A 12,646-nucleotide genomic window follows, 5' to 3' on the forward strand; every position below is an offset into this window, starting at 1 on the left:
GGGGGAGGGAGGCAGCAATATGGGGTTGAGGTGACAAGCACATCAGTCACAATCCCATTGAGGGGCTGAGTGGCCGTCTCTCCCGGTTCCTGACACCAATGTCAGTATGTACGCACCAACTCTCCCCCCCACCCCCCCCCACACCCATCCCCCTCCGCCTTTGCTCTCTCCAAAAGCCTCCCAGCTCCCCACAAGGGGGGGCAGGTTTTCAGAAGGGGCTCGAATATTCTCACAGATTCAAATTCAGTTTAAACTGAAGACCAAGGTCTCCTTCGGCCACTGGAGGCTGTGTCGGGTAAGCACGTCAGGCAAAATCCTTCCCCTAGGAATGGGATTGGAACCCACCCTGGGTACAGGGTGGTGGGGGTTGGGTAGGGGAGGGGGGAAAGGATTCCTTTTCCTGATGTTGGGAGTGGGGGCAAGGAGTCCGTGTGTCTTCCAGTCAGAGAAGTGGCACAAGTTGGCTCCGAGTTGCCAAGGGAGACAAACGTTCACACACCGACTGCTTTGCTTGGGCCCCTCGGACAAAGGTAGGAAGGGGAAGGGTCTCCCAGCTCCTCGCCATGATGACTACACTGTCGTTTTCTCCCAGGGAAAGAAAGGGAAAGGAGAAACAACCACCTGTTCCCCAGCGATCCCCACCACCACTCTCTATTTCAAACCGGGGCAATGTCCCACCGCCTCTTCCCCCACCCCGAGATCCTCCTGCTGCTGCCCCTCGTCCAGCCCGAGCTCAACGCCAACATCGAGGGGTCGATTCAGTCCCAAGGATTGTACCGTCAGAAAGAGAGAGACTAACATTTACCCGGCACCCTTCACCATCTCAAATGCCCCAAAGCACTTTACAGGCAACAAAAAGTATTTTATTTGAAATGTAATCAGTGTTTGTAGTGTAGGGAACGCGGCAGCCAATCCACGCACAGCAAGATCCCACAAACTGCAATGTGATCAACGACCAGATGATCCGTGTGTTTTCCTTTGTCATGTGTTATTTTTAAAAAGGTGATGTTGGTTGAGGGATGTTATAGTTGGGCCCCAGGACTTTGGAGAGGGAGGGAAGTTGGGGGGGGGGGAGGGGGAGGGGGAGGGGAGGCTGGTTGGTGGCGGGGGGGGGGTGGTGTGGAATCTCTCCCCTTCCACACTCCCCATCCACTGTTGTTCTTCAAAATGGTGGCGGTGGGATCTTTGATGCCCAGATGATTGGGCAGAGGGGCACCAGTGCCCCCCCACTTCGAGCTTAGCGCCTCATCCCGCTCGTGTGGCACTCCTGCAGCTGTGCCTCCTCCTCCGACAGTGCGTCACTCCCTCTGTATCAGAAGTGTGGGGGCGGAGGGGGTGAGGGGGAGGAGGAGGAGGAGGGGGGAGGCTGCTGGGTGTTTGTGGGGGGCGAGTGTCAGTCTGGATGATGGGCAGAGTGGGCTGGACTTTGTGGAGCGAGCAAAGTGGGGTGGGGGGGAGATCAGGCTCAGGACCTCCTCTCAGCAAGGGGGTGCTCTACGCACTGAGCCCACATGGCTGACATTTCAAAAGGTGGAGATGTGCACCCACTCTCACCCCACCACAGCCGTTTACCACCCCGTCACCTTACAATGCATTGAGCCACTTGGTCTCAACTTGGCTGGTGTGGGGGGGTGGGGGGGGAGGTTTGGGGAGATATTCGGCCCTGCTGCACTGACCTAGCCCCCTCCTCCTTCCTCCCTACTCACCCCCTCCCCCCCCAACACACACACACTCAGCAGTGCGGAGCTGAACATGCATCACACCCTCCCTCCCTTCCATTCTCACCAACTCTCCCATATCGGGAAACCCCCAAGGATACTCTCTCTCTCTCATACTCACTCGCTCTCCATCCATCTTCTCACACCTCAGCACCAGTTTCTGTACAAAAAGATACACAGCAGCCCCACCCCACCCGACCTTGTCACCAAGCAGCGGAACCCATGAGCTGTAGAAACTGCAGCTCGGGTCTGAAGTCCACCCTATCAATCCCCAGGAGTTGTGAACCTGATCCTTTCAGCTCAAAGGCAGGCGCACAGGCCCAACCACCCCTTCACTCCACTCCAACCCCCTACTCCTCAACGCCAAGGTTAACGCGTCTCACCCACCACGCCTGCTCTGAAAGGGAGCCCACGCACCCTGGGGCAAGGGCGGGCTGCACTCGAGGCCCAGCCAGGGAAGTGTGGACAGCCTGGGTACACGCGCAGGTCTTCCCTTCCTCCGGCTGCCTGTGACCCCACCAGGCTTCCCCAATACCTTCCCACCCCACCACACCCCTTTCCCACCACCAGTCCCAGCAGCGGGTCCGAGGAATGAAGAAACAAAGGGACAAAACCCCAGCGATCACCCAGGAGGCCCGGGTCATCCCGGCAGCTCCCAGGTGACAGAGGGAATTAAGGAGCACACGGTCGAAAAAGAAAAGGTCCACATGGCCACAGGCGGTGAGGGAGTAGTCTGAGAAAGGAAGGCCGGATTTCTCAAAGAACCCGATGAACAGTTTTGATTTTTTTTTTTATATAGAATATATCAGGTGCCATTTTACAACTGGGTCCTCTTTCATCCTGGTGGCTGGAAATCTTCACCCGGGAGTGACGGAAAGAGAGGGAGGGAGGGAGGGACGGAAGGAGGGAGAAAGTGAACATCCCCCTCGGCTTTCAAGGCTCTTCCCCTCCTGGCTCTCCCACTGGGGGGAAATCAGACAGAAGCGATGGCTCAGTCCAAGTCCAGGCCAGTTGCCTGCCCCACCCATACACACACACACACACACACCCCCCCACACACACACACACACACACACACACACACACACCGGGCAGTGGGCACACTGGGCTTCAGAAGATATCCGGGCACAGGTGCCAGTCTTGCTTCTCCTTCGCCTCCCAGTAGCCACCCTTGTAGAGGTGCACCAGCTCTTTGGTGTAAGGGTCCTCGCGTTTCTCAAACCACAACGGCCGATAACTCGACTCCACGTGCGTGGCTCCTGCAACATCAGACAGGGGGCGGCGGGAGGAAATTGGGGAGGTGGGGGGGGAGGGGGGTGCGGGGAGAGGGGTGAGAGGACAGCGAGAGTTATTTCCAGCTCTTCTACTCGTGGTTGCACAGTCAACGCGGCACAGGAGGAGGCCACACAGCTCATGCTGGAGATCACTGTGGGACGATCTCCTTCAGTCACCAGGACTTGGGAATGGCTGACAAAGAGAGGCGTGCTGTCGAAGCACTTCAGGACAGGTACAAGAACGCCAAATTTCAGAGGCAGCAACAATCTACACTGCACCAGAAGAGAGTGCCGATTGGTTGGTTCCGATCGGGCGAGGCGCAACTGCGGAGGATACCGCCAGGGGGGAGCTGCCACTCCTGACACTTCCATTTGATCTTTAAAAGATTCAGTGCCTGGGCACTTTCCTGTCACCTGCAGACGAACGTACGTCGCTTCTGCTGAGCGAAGGGTGAGCCCGACACATCCAGGCTTGTTTTGAATCAAAGGGAAGCGTGAGGGACAACAGATCCCAGGCGTAATCTCCACGGCAGCAGCTCGAGGAGCATCGACTTGACAACCAATCCCCACACTCTTCTCATGCAGTATAAATTGTTGTTCCCTTTGCAATTGCGAATTTATCCTGGTCAGCGCCAGGGAGTGGGGCGAAAGGTTTCAACAGCGCGTCTATCTTCCCAGCAACGATCTTCTTTGAAAAAGATACGCCTCTGCCACCCCACCCACTCCGGACAGGTACGGCACAGGTTCAGCAAAGGGTAAAGCTTCCTCCACACTATTCCAAACTCTCGCAAGCCAGGGTACATCACGCGGTGGACACGGAATTAAGATCCCACTTCAGATGGGTCTCCCCAATGCCGCAACTCTCCTACCCACCTCCCCACCAAACCCCTCCCCACAAAGCCTCCCACCCCCTTTTCTTCTCTGAGCCATTGTCCCTCTCAACCTCCCCCCTCCGCCACCTCGCCCGAGATGCCTGCCCTCCTCGCTCCTTTCCCTCCCCGTGAAGCTCTCCCCCCGCCCCCCCCACGTCCCCCCCCACACCCCGGCCAAGCCCCACCTCCTGCCGCACCCCTCACCTTCCGATGTCCTGCTGGCATCAGATTCCCGCTTACGCCGCACGGCTCGCTGTTTCTCCTCCAGCCGCTGCTTCTCCGTGTTAGCATCGTCCCACCTGCCGTTCTCCATCATCCTCTGGTCAGGCCGCAGGCGGCTGTCAGTGGGGGCGACCCCTTCCTCCGGCTCGTTCAGGGTCAGTGCCAGCTCTGAGAAGTAGTACATCGTGTCTGCGTGTTCGCTGGCGGGACAGGAGCAAGGGTCGCGGGATTAAATTCTTCCTCTTCCTACAAGTTGTCACTACCCTCCTACACTCCACCTCCCTTACTCGAAACAGGGGCCTTGTGGGCCCTCTCCCAGTATCTGAATTTCGGCTGGTCAACCAGGAGCAGGAACACAGTAAAGCCCCTATCCCCAGCACCACTGATGGATATGACATAGTAAATCTCCTTCTACACTGTCCCCATTAAACACTCCACGGACAGGTGGAGCACGGTGTTACGTACAGAGTAAAGCTCCCTCTGCACTGTCCCCACCAAACACTCCCAGGGCAGGTACAGCACGGGGTTAGATACAGAGTAAAGCTCCCTCAACACTGTCCCAATCAAACACTCCCAGGACAGGTACAGCACGGGGTTAGATACAGAGTAAAGCTCCCCCTACACTGTCCCCATCAAACACTCCCAGGACAGGTACAGCACGGGGTTAGATACAGAGTAAAGCTCCATCTACGCTGTCCCCATCAAACACTCCCAGGACAGGTACAGCACGGAGTTAGACACAGAGTAAAGCTCCCTCTACACTGTCCCCATCAAACACTCCCAGGACAGGTACAGCACGGGGTTAGATACAGAGTAAAGCTCCCTCTGCACTGTCCCCATCAAACACTCCCAGGACAGGTACAGCACGGGGTTAGATACAGAGTAAAACTCCCTCTACACCGCCCCCATCAAACACTCCTAGGACAGGTACAGCACGGGGTTAGATACAGAGTAAAGCTCCCTCTACACTGTCCCCATCAAACACTCCCAGGACAGGTACAGCACGGGGTTAGATACAGAGTAAAGCTCCCTCTGCACTGTCCCCATCAAACACTCCCAGGACAGGTACAGCACAGGGTTAGAAACAGAGTAAAGCTCCGTCTACGCTGTCCCCATCAAACACTCCCAGGGGAGGTACAGCACGGGGTTAGATACAGAGTAAAGCTCCCTCTACACCATCCCCATCAAACACTCCCAGGATAGGTACAGCACGGGGTTAGATACAGAGTAAAGCTCCCTCTGCACTGTCCCCATCAAACACTCCCAGGACAGGTACAGCACGGGGTTAGATACAGAGTAAAGCTGTCTCTATGCTTACGGCGTTTTGTGCCTCTTCCACAGCTCCTTCCCCCGCAGGGTCTCGTACACAGTCTTCTGCCTCCCCTCCGCGCTGTTCTCTCCTTTGCTGCTGTGCAGGACCCGCGAATAGTCCATCTTCTCATCCCAGGTGCCTGAGAGGATGAAATGAGCTTTCCCCATGCTGTCCATCACAACGCCAGTGACCTACCGACCCCAGCGACGAGGGGAGGAAAACCAGAGCGTTCAGAGCTTTAACACTCCACATCTCAAACCCCGCGCGGCACACTTACTCCCGGCTTCGCCAGCGCTCGTGCTTTTCACCTTTCAATTTGCCTCCAAGCACGAGGGAGCAATGGGGGTTTCTCTCTCTCTCTCTCTCTCTGCCAGAGCGTTGGGGGACCGTGGGGTGGCGATTGAGGGCGGGGGGGTGGGAGCGAGCGAGAGACTGTGGCACACGAATGTTTACATCGCCCGAGCGGTGCCAGTCTGCATCGAGCAATGGGACGAGACAAGGGAGCAGCCCTTTTATGAACTGCCACAGCCAGTCCGGCACTGTCTGCGTCGTTCTTCACCGCCCTCCTTGGCCAACCCTTACTGCCATTAATGCCCCAGCCTCGTGCAATGAAACAGCCCAAAAAGGAGGAGGCCCCTTTCTGGGGGCAGCTCTTTGAGAGAGCTATCAAATTAGTTCCCATTTCCAGCTCACCCCTGCCCCTTTCCCCCATCAGCTCTCTCCAGGTACTTTCCCTTCAAGGGATTTGATTTCCCCTTTGCAGGTTCCTGACGTATCTGTCTCCATTGCTCTTTCGGCCAGAGCACACGACTTTCTCTGCCGTTCTGAAGGAGAGGGGAGATTTTGTGAACATTCGTCAAGGGTTGGACAGGGCAGATTGCTGCTGGGGTGTTTCCCTTGGGTGGGGAGCCTCTGAGTAAAAGGGAGGCCAGTTGGGGCGGAGATGAGGAGAAGCTTCTTCACGCCGAGGCCTGTGAAGCTTTGGAAAACTCTGCCCCAAGAGCTCAATGGGTGTATTTGAGGCTGAGACCAATCGATTTCTGGATAGTAAGGGCATTAAGGGAAGGTGGAGCTGAGGGTAGATAATCAGCCAGGGTCTGAACGAATGCTGAAGCAGGTCTGAGGGGCCAAATGGCCTCGCCCATGGGAGCTGAGAGTCTTTTCTCCTGGGGAGTGCTGAGGGAGCTCTCCTGATGCAACTGGTGAGGGATCAGCAGGGAGTTTGGACGGAGAGGGGGCGGATAGATCGAGGTGTCTTTGCTCACTCCTCTGTGTTAAAGAGAAACCTACCTTCCGTGCCACATCACGGGAGAAATAGCTGTAAGGTGCAAACTTTAGGTGGCATTTGTCCCCCGTCTTCTTGTTCACGATGTCGATCTCCCCACTCTGTTAGCGCAAAAAAAAAAACAAGGTGTTGATGGGATGTACTGGACAATTCAAGTCTCCTGTGAAGATGCAAGGGGCCCAGCGCTGGTGTTAAAGCTCTCCCCCTTGGCTCTGGTCTCCCCCGCCCTCCCCACCAGAGGGAATAGTTTCTCACTATCAACCTTACCAACGCTTTTTAAATCATCTTCCACACTCAAGGTGATACGATCCTGGACGATGTAACCTGTCCCCACCATTTGAACATTTTAACCTCTATTATTCTTCTATCCCAGACAGAATTGGGAAAATCTATCCAAACCTTTCGTTAACTGGGTTCAGAGATCCAATGGTCCTTTTATAATGATATTCACTCCCTAAAACCGTACACTCCAATTAGCAGCCACGACCTCAGCGCTGGCCCTCCGACAGCGCAGCGCGCCCTCAGCGCCGGCCGAGCCTCCGACAGCACAGCCCGAGCCTCCGACAGCACAGCCCGAGCCTCCGACAGCACAGCCCGAGCCTCCGACAGCACAGCCCGAGCCTCCGACAGCACAGCCCGAGCCTCCGACAGCACAGCCCGAGCCTCCGACAGCACAGCCCGAGCCTCCGACAGCACAGCCCGAGCCTCCGACAGCACAGCCCGAGCCTCCGACAGCGCAGCACTCCCTCAGCGCTGGCTGACCCCCCGACAGCGCAGCACTCCCTCAGCGCTGGCTGACCCCCCGACAGCGCAGCACTCCCTCAGCGCTGGCTGACCCCCCGACAGCGCAGCACTCCCTCAGCGCTGGCTGACCCCCCGACAGCGCAGCACTCCCTCAGCGCTGGCTGACCCCCCGACAGCGCAGCACTCCCTCAGCGCTGGCTGACCCCCCGACAGCGCAGCACTCCCTCAGCGCTGGCTGACCCCCCGACAGCGCAGCACTCCCTCAGCGCTGGCTGACCCCCCGACAGCGCAGCACTCCCTCAGCGCTGGCTGACCCCCCCGACAGCGCAGCACTCCCTCAGCGCTGGCTGACCCCCCGACAGCGCAGCACTCCCTCAGCGCTGGCTGACCCCCCGACAGCGCAGCACTCCCTCAGCGCTGGCTGACCCCCCGACAGCGCAGCACTCCCTCAGCGCTGGCTGACCCCCCGACAGCGCAGCACTCCCTCAGCGCTGGCTGACCCCCCGACAGCGCAGCACTCCCTCAGCGCTGGCTGACCCCCCGACAGCGCAGCACTCCCTCAGCGCTGGCTGACCCCCCGACAGCGCAGCACTCCCTCAGCGCTGGCTGACCCCCCGACAGCGCAGCACTCCCTCAGCGCTGGCTGACCCTCCGACAGCGCAGCAGTCCCTCAGCGCTGGCTGACCCTCCGACAGCGCAGCAGTCCCTCAGCGCCGGCTGACCCTCCCTCAGCACTCTGTGCTTCTCCTGGCCAAAATCCTGTATCATGTCTGTCCACTGCAACTTGGGAGCTGTTTGAGCTACTCACCCCGCCAGCGGCAGGTAGCACGAGACTGGACATGGCGCAGCCGTTTCCTCACCTGGTCAATCCACAATTTGCCCACGATGATGTTGTGCACGGTGGTGGTGACTTTCTTCCACGTGTAGTGGTTGCTGCTTTGATGGAAGGTACAGTGGATGGTGCCTGCAGTGCACAAGACACACACATCAGCGAGGGGCTACGCGTATCGGCGGGGGTGGGGGCACGCACGCACCAGGGCGCGGAAAGAATGCACGTTGTCGGTGCGGGTGGGGGAAGGGGAGCGGGAGCCGACGGGGGGGGGAAACATGCACCTTGTGGGGAGTGGGGTAGGGTGGTGGGGAGGGGTGAGCCCTGACGGCCAGATTTGTCCACAGTTTACTTACCCAGGGGCATGATGGATAGATATTTGCCTCGGAACTTGCTGGCGATGGCTATCTCCTGTCTCAGCGTCCAGCCATACTTGGACTCTGCGTGATGGGCAGCGGCCGGAGGGTGGTGACTCACCTGTTGGGAGGGGGTAGCGGGTGAGGGAGGGTCAATGCAGCACATGGTTACAAATATTACAACTGCTCCCAAAACCTCCCGGTCAGCGCCTCCTCCTGGTGACAGATAAACAATGAATCTTAACCTCTGTAACCTCAAGCCTCTCAGCCCTCCCTACCTCTAACCTCCTCCAGCCCCTCCAATCTTTCTTATCTCTGTAACCTCCTCCAGCCCCTACAACCCTCCCTATCTCTGTAACCTCCTCCAGCCCCTACAACCCTCCCTATCTCTGTAACCTCCTCCAGCCCCTACAACCCTCCCTATCTCTGTAACCTCCTCCAGCCCCTACAACCCTCCCTATCTCTGTAACCACCTCCAGCCCCTACAACCTTCCCTATCTCTGTAACCTCCTCCAGTCCCTACAACCTTCCCTATCTCTGTAACCTCCTCCAGCCCCTACAACCTTCCCTATCTCTGTAACCTCCTCCAGTCCCTACAACCTTCCCTATCTCTGTAACCTCCTCCAGTCCCTACAACCTTCCCTATCTCTGTAACCTCCTCCAGCCCCTACAACCTTCCCTATCTCTGTAACCTACTCCAGTCCCTACAACCTTCCCTATCTCTGTAACCTACTCCAGTCCCTACAACCTTCCCTATCTCTGTAACCTCCTCCAGTCCCTACAACCTTCCCTATCTCTGTAACCTCCTCCAGTCCCTACAACCTTCCCTATCTCTGTAACCTCCTCCAGTCCCTACAACCCTCCCCACCTTTGTAACCTCCTCCAGAAACTACAGCCCTCCCCATCTCTGTAACCTCCTCCAGAACCTACAACCCTCCCTATATCTGTAACCTCCTCCAGAACCTACAACCCTCCCCATCTCTATAACCTCCTCCAGCACCTACAACCCACCCTATATCTGTAACCCCCTCCAGCCCCTACAACCCTCCCTATCGCTGTAACCTCCTCCAGCCACAAAAACTCTCCCTATATCTGTAACCTCCTCAAACCTCCATGACCCTCCCTATCCCTGTAACCTCCTCCAGCCCTACAACTCTCCCCATCTCTGTAACCTCCACCAGCACCTACAATCCTATCTCTGTAACCTCCTCCAGTCCCTACAACACTCCCTATCTTTGTAACCTCCTCCAGCCCCTACAGCTCTCCCTATCTCTGGTAACCTCCTCCAGCCCCTACAACCCTCCCTATCTCTGTAACCTCCTCCAGCCCCTACAACCCTCCCTATCTCTGTAAACTCCTCCAGCCCCTACAACTTTCCCCATCTCTGTAACCTCCTCCAGCCCCTACAACCTTCCCTATCTCTGTAACCTCCTCCAGTCCTACAAACCACCCTGTCTCTGTAACCTCCTCCAGCCACAAAAACCCTCCCTATATCTGTAACCTCCTCAAACCTCCATAACCCTCCCTATCCCTGTAACCTCCTCCAGCCCCTACAACTCTCCCCATCTCTGGAACTGCCTCCAACCCTTCCTATTTCTGTTACCTCCTCCAGCCCCTACAACCCTCTCTATCTCTGTAACCTCCTCCAGAACCTACAACCCTCCCTATCTCTGTAACCTCCTTCAGCCCCTACAACCCTCCCTATCTGTAACCTCCTCCAACCCTCCCTATCTCTATAACCTCCTCCAGCCCCTACGACCCTCCCTATCTCTGTAACCTCCTCCAGCCCCTACAACCCTCCCTATCTCTGTAACCTCCACCAGCCCCTACAACCCTTCCTATCTCTGTAACCTCCTCCAGCCCCTACAACTCTCCCCACCTCTGTAACCTCCGCCAGCCCCTACAACTCTCCCCACCTCTGTAACCTCCTCCAGCCCCTACAACCCACCCTATCTCTGTAACCTCCTCCAGCCCCTACAACCCTTCCTATTTCTGTAACCTCCTCCAGCCCCTACAACCCTTCCTATTTCTGTAACCTCCTCCAGCCGCTACAACTCTCTCCATCTCTGGAACCTCCTCCAGCCCCTACAACTCTCCCCACCTCTGTAACCTCCTCCAGCCGCTACAACTCTCTCCATCTCTGGAACCTCCTCCAGCCGCTACAACTCTCCACACCTCTGTAACCTCCTCCAGCTGCTACAACTCTCTCCATCTCTGGAACCTCCTCCAGCCGCTACAACTCTCTCCACCTCTGTAACCTCCTCCAGCCCCTACAACTCGCCCCACCTCTGTAACCTCCTCCAGCCCCTACATCTCTCCCCACCTCTGTAACCTCCTCCAGCCCCTACAACTCCCCCCACCTCTGTAACCTCCTCCAGCCCCTACAACTCCCCCCACCTCTGTAACCTCCTCCAGCCCCTACATCTCTCCCCACCTCTGTAACCTCCTCCAGCCCCTACAACTCTCCCCACCTCTGTAACCTCCTCCAGCCCCTACAACTCTCCCCACCTCTGGAACCTCCTCCGGCCCCTACAACTCTCCCCACCTCTGGAACCTCCTCCGGCCCCTACAACTCTCTCCATCTCTGTAACCTCCTCCGGCCCCTACAACACTCCCAATCTGTGTATTAAATTTCACCTTCCATGTGACAAGAGTGCAGCCCCCATAAAGAGAACCTGCTGTTAAATTCCACCACCCAGTGTGCAAGTCAAGCCTTTTCTCCATTATGTGCCCAGGCTGATATGGCTTACTCATGCTCTGATTTCAGGTGCTCGAGAACAGCGATTTACTTTTGGGTGGCAACCCTCCAATTTGAATGGATGAGTTGTCATGGACCCCTGCACCTCCCCCCACCCCAGCCAACGCCCCCAATTAAATTAAAGTGCTCTGTTAAACTGATATGATAGCGCTGCATGTAAAGAGTACGTTATTGCTACCCAGCCAGCGGGGATTTAGGTACAGATGATGCTCTGCTTCCCACTGCACAGTGCGTAGCACTCAACTATTGGAAGTAACTCCCCTGCTCTCCACCCTGAGGTGGGATAGCCACTCCGCCCTGCGCATGGCTGTCACCAAGTGGGTGCTGTGTGGGCTTTATTGGATGGAGGCTTGAGTGGTAAGGGGTTTGGGATGGGGGGAGATGGGGAAGGGAGCATCTGCTCACCTGCTCACAGATGGAGCGGAAACCTTCATCTTCCATTCGATCTAGTTCAAAGGTCTCCCCGAGCAAGGGGTTGAAAGGTTTTCCCGTTCGGAAGACGGTGGTGGAGTATGAGGAGACGGTGAAGGCAGCCACGTAGCACAGCTGCTCTAAGGCATTCTCGCACTTGGAGGCCTTGTCCAGGAGCTCGTGATATTCCAGGTCCTCCGTTAATCGCTGCAGCATTGACAGGGGTTCGTTGAAGTTAACCTGTAAGGGGGGGGAGAGAGAGAGAGAGGGGGGATAAGAGGAGTTAGCAACAGGGAAAGTCCCGAGGGCAGGGTGAGGAATTGGCAGGGTCTCATCGTAAAGTCAGAAGAGCACAGGTGGCCATTCAGCCCCACCGCGACCATGCCAGCTTTCTGTATAGCCATCCCGTCAGTCCCATTACCCCCCTTCTACGCCCGTCGCCCTGCCAGTTTATGTTGCTCAACTGTACATCGACTGTCCTTCCGAAATCATTGATAGTCTCCTGTTCCCACTGTCCTCGTGGGCAGTGAGCTCCAGGTCATGACCGTTTGCTGTGTAAAGTCTATTTTTTCTTTCACTCTTTCACGGGATGTGGGCGTCGCCAGCTCAGGCCAGCGTTTGTTGCCCGTCCCTAACTGCCCTTGAACTGAGTGGCCTGCTCGGCCATTTCAGAGTTAACCACATTGTCGAAACCCATCTGGTTCACTCCTGACCTCTAAGGGAAGGAAATCTGCCGTCCTTACCTGGTCTGGGCCTACATGTGACTCCAGACCCACAGCAACGTGGTTAACTCTTAAATGCCCCTCTGAACAAGGGCAATTAGGGATGGGCAATAAGTGCTGGGGCCTAGCCAGCGACGCCCACA

The 12,646-nt window shown here is 56.9% G+C and overlaps 1 protein-coding gene across 2 annotated transcripts in view; it reads right to left on the reverse strand.

The window, feature by feature from the left end:
- Window positions 1–841: 841 nt before the first annotated feature.
- LOC121269380 (oxysterol-binding protein 1-like) overlaps window positions 842–12,646 on the reverse strand; it is a 61,093-nt gene continuing 49,288 nt past the window's right edge. For both annotated transcript variants that reach the window (XM_041173970.1, XM_041173968.1), the window contains exons 8-14: window positions 11,776–12,021; window positions 8,613–8,733; window positions 8,288–8,391; window positions 6,689–6,784; window positions 5,405–5,589; window positions 4,069–4,286; window positions 842–2,977 (exon numbers count right to left, since the gene is read on the reverse strand). In XM_041173970.1, the coding sequence (XP_041029904.1) occupies window positions 2,829–2,977; window positions 4,069–4,286; window positions 5,405–5,589; window positions 6,689–6,784; window positions 8,288–8,391; window positions 8,613–8,733; window positions 11,776–12,021 (1,119 nt within the window). In that variant the 3' untranslated portion in view covers window positions 842–2,828. The remainder of the gene's footprint in view (window positions 2,978–4,068; window positions 4,287–5,404; window positions 5,590–6,688; window positions 6,785–8,287; window positions 8,392–8,612; window positions 8,734–11,775; window positions 12,022–12,646) is intronic.

The sequence above is a fragment of the Carcharodon carcharias genome, chromosome 24, assembly GCF_017639515.1.
Source record: "Carcharodon carcharias isolate sCarCar2 chromosome 24, sCarCar2.pri, whole genome shotgun sequence".
Taxonomy (NCBI): domain Eukaryota; kingdom Metazoa; phylum Chordata; class Chondrichthyes; order Lamniformes; family Lamnidae; genus Carcharodon; species Carcharodon carcharias.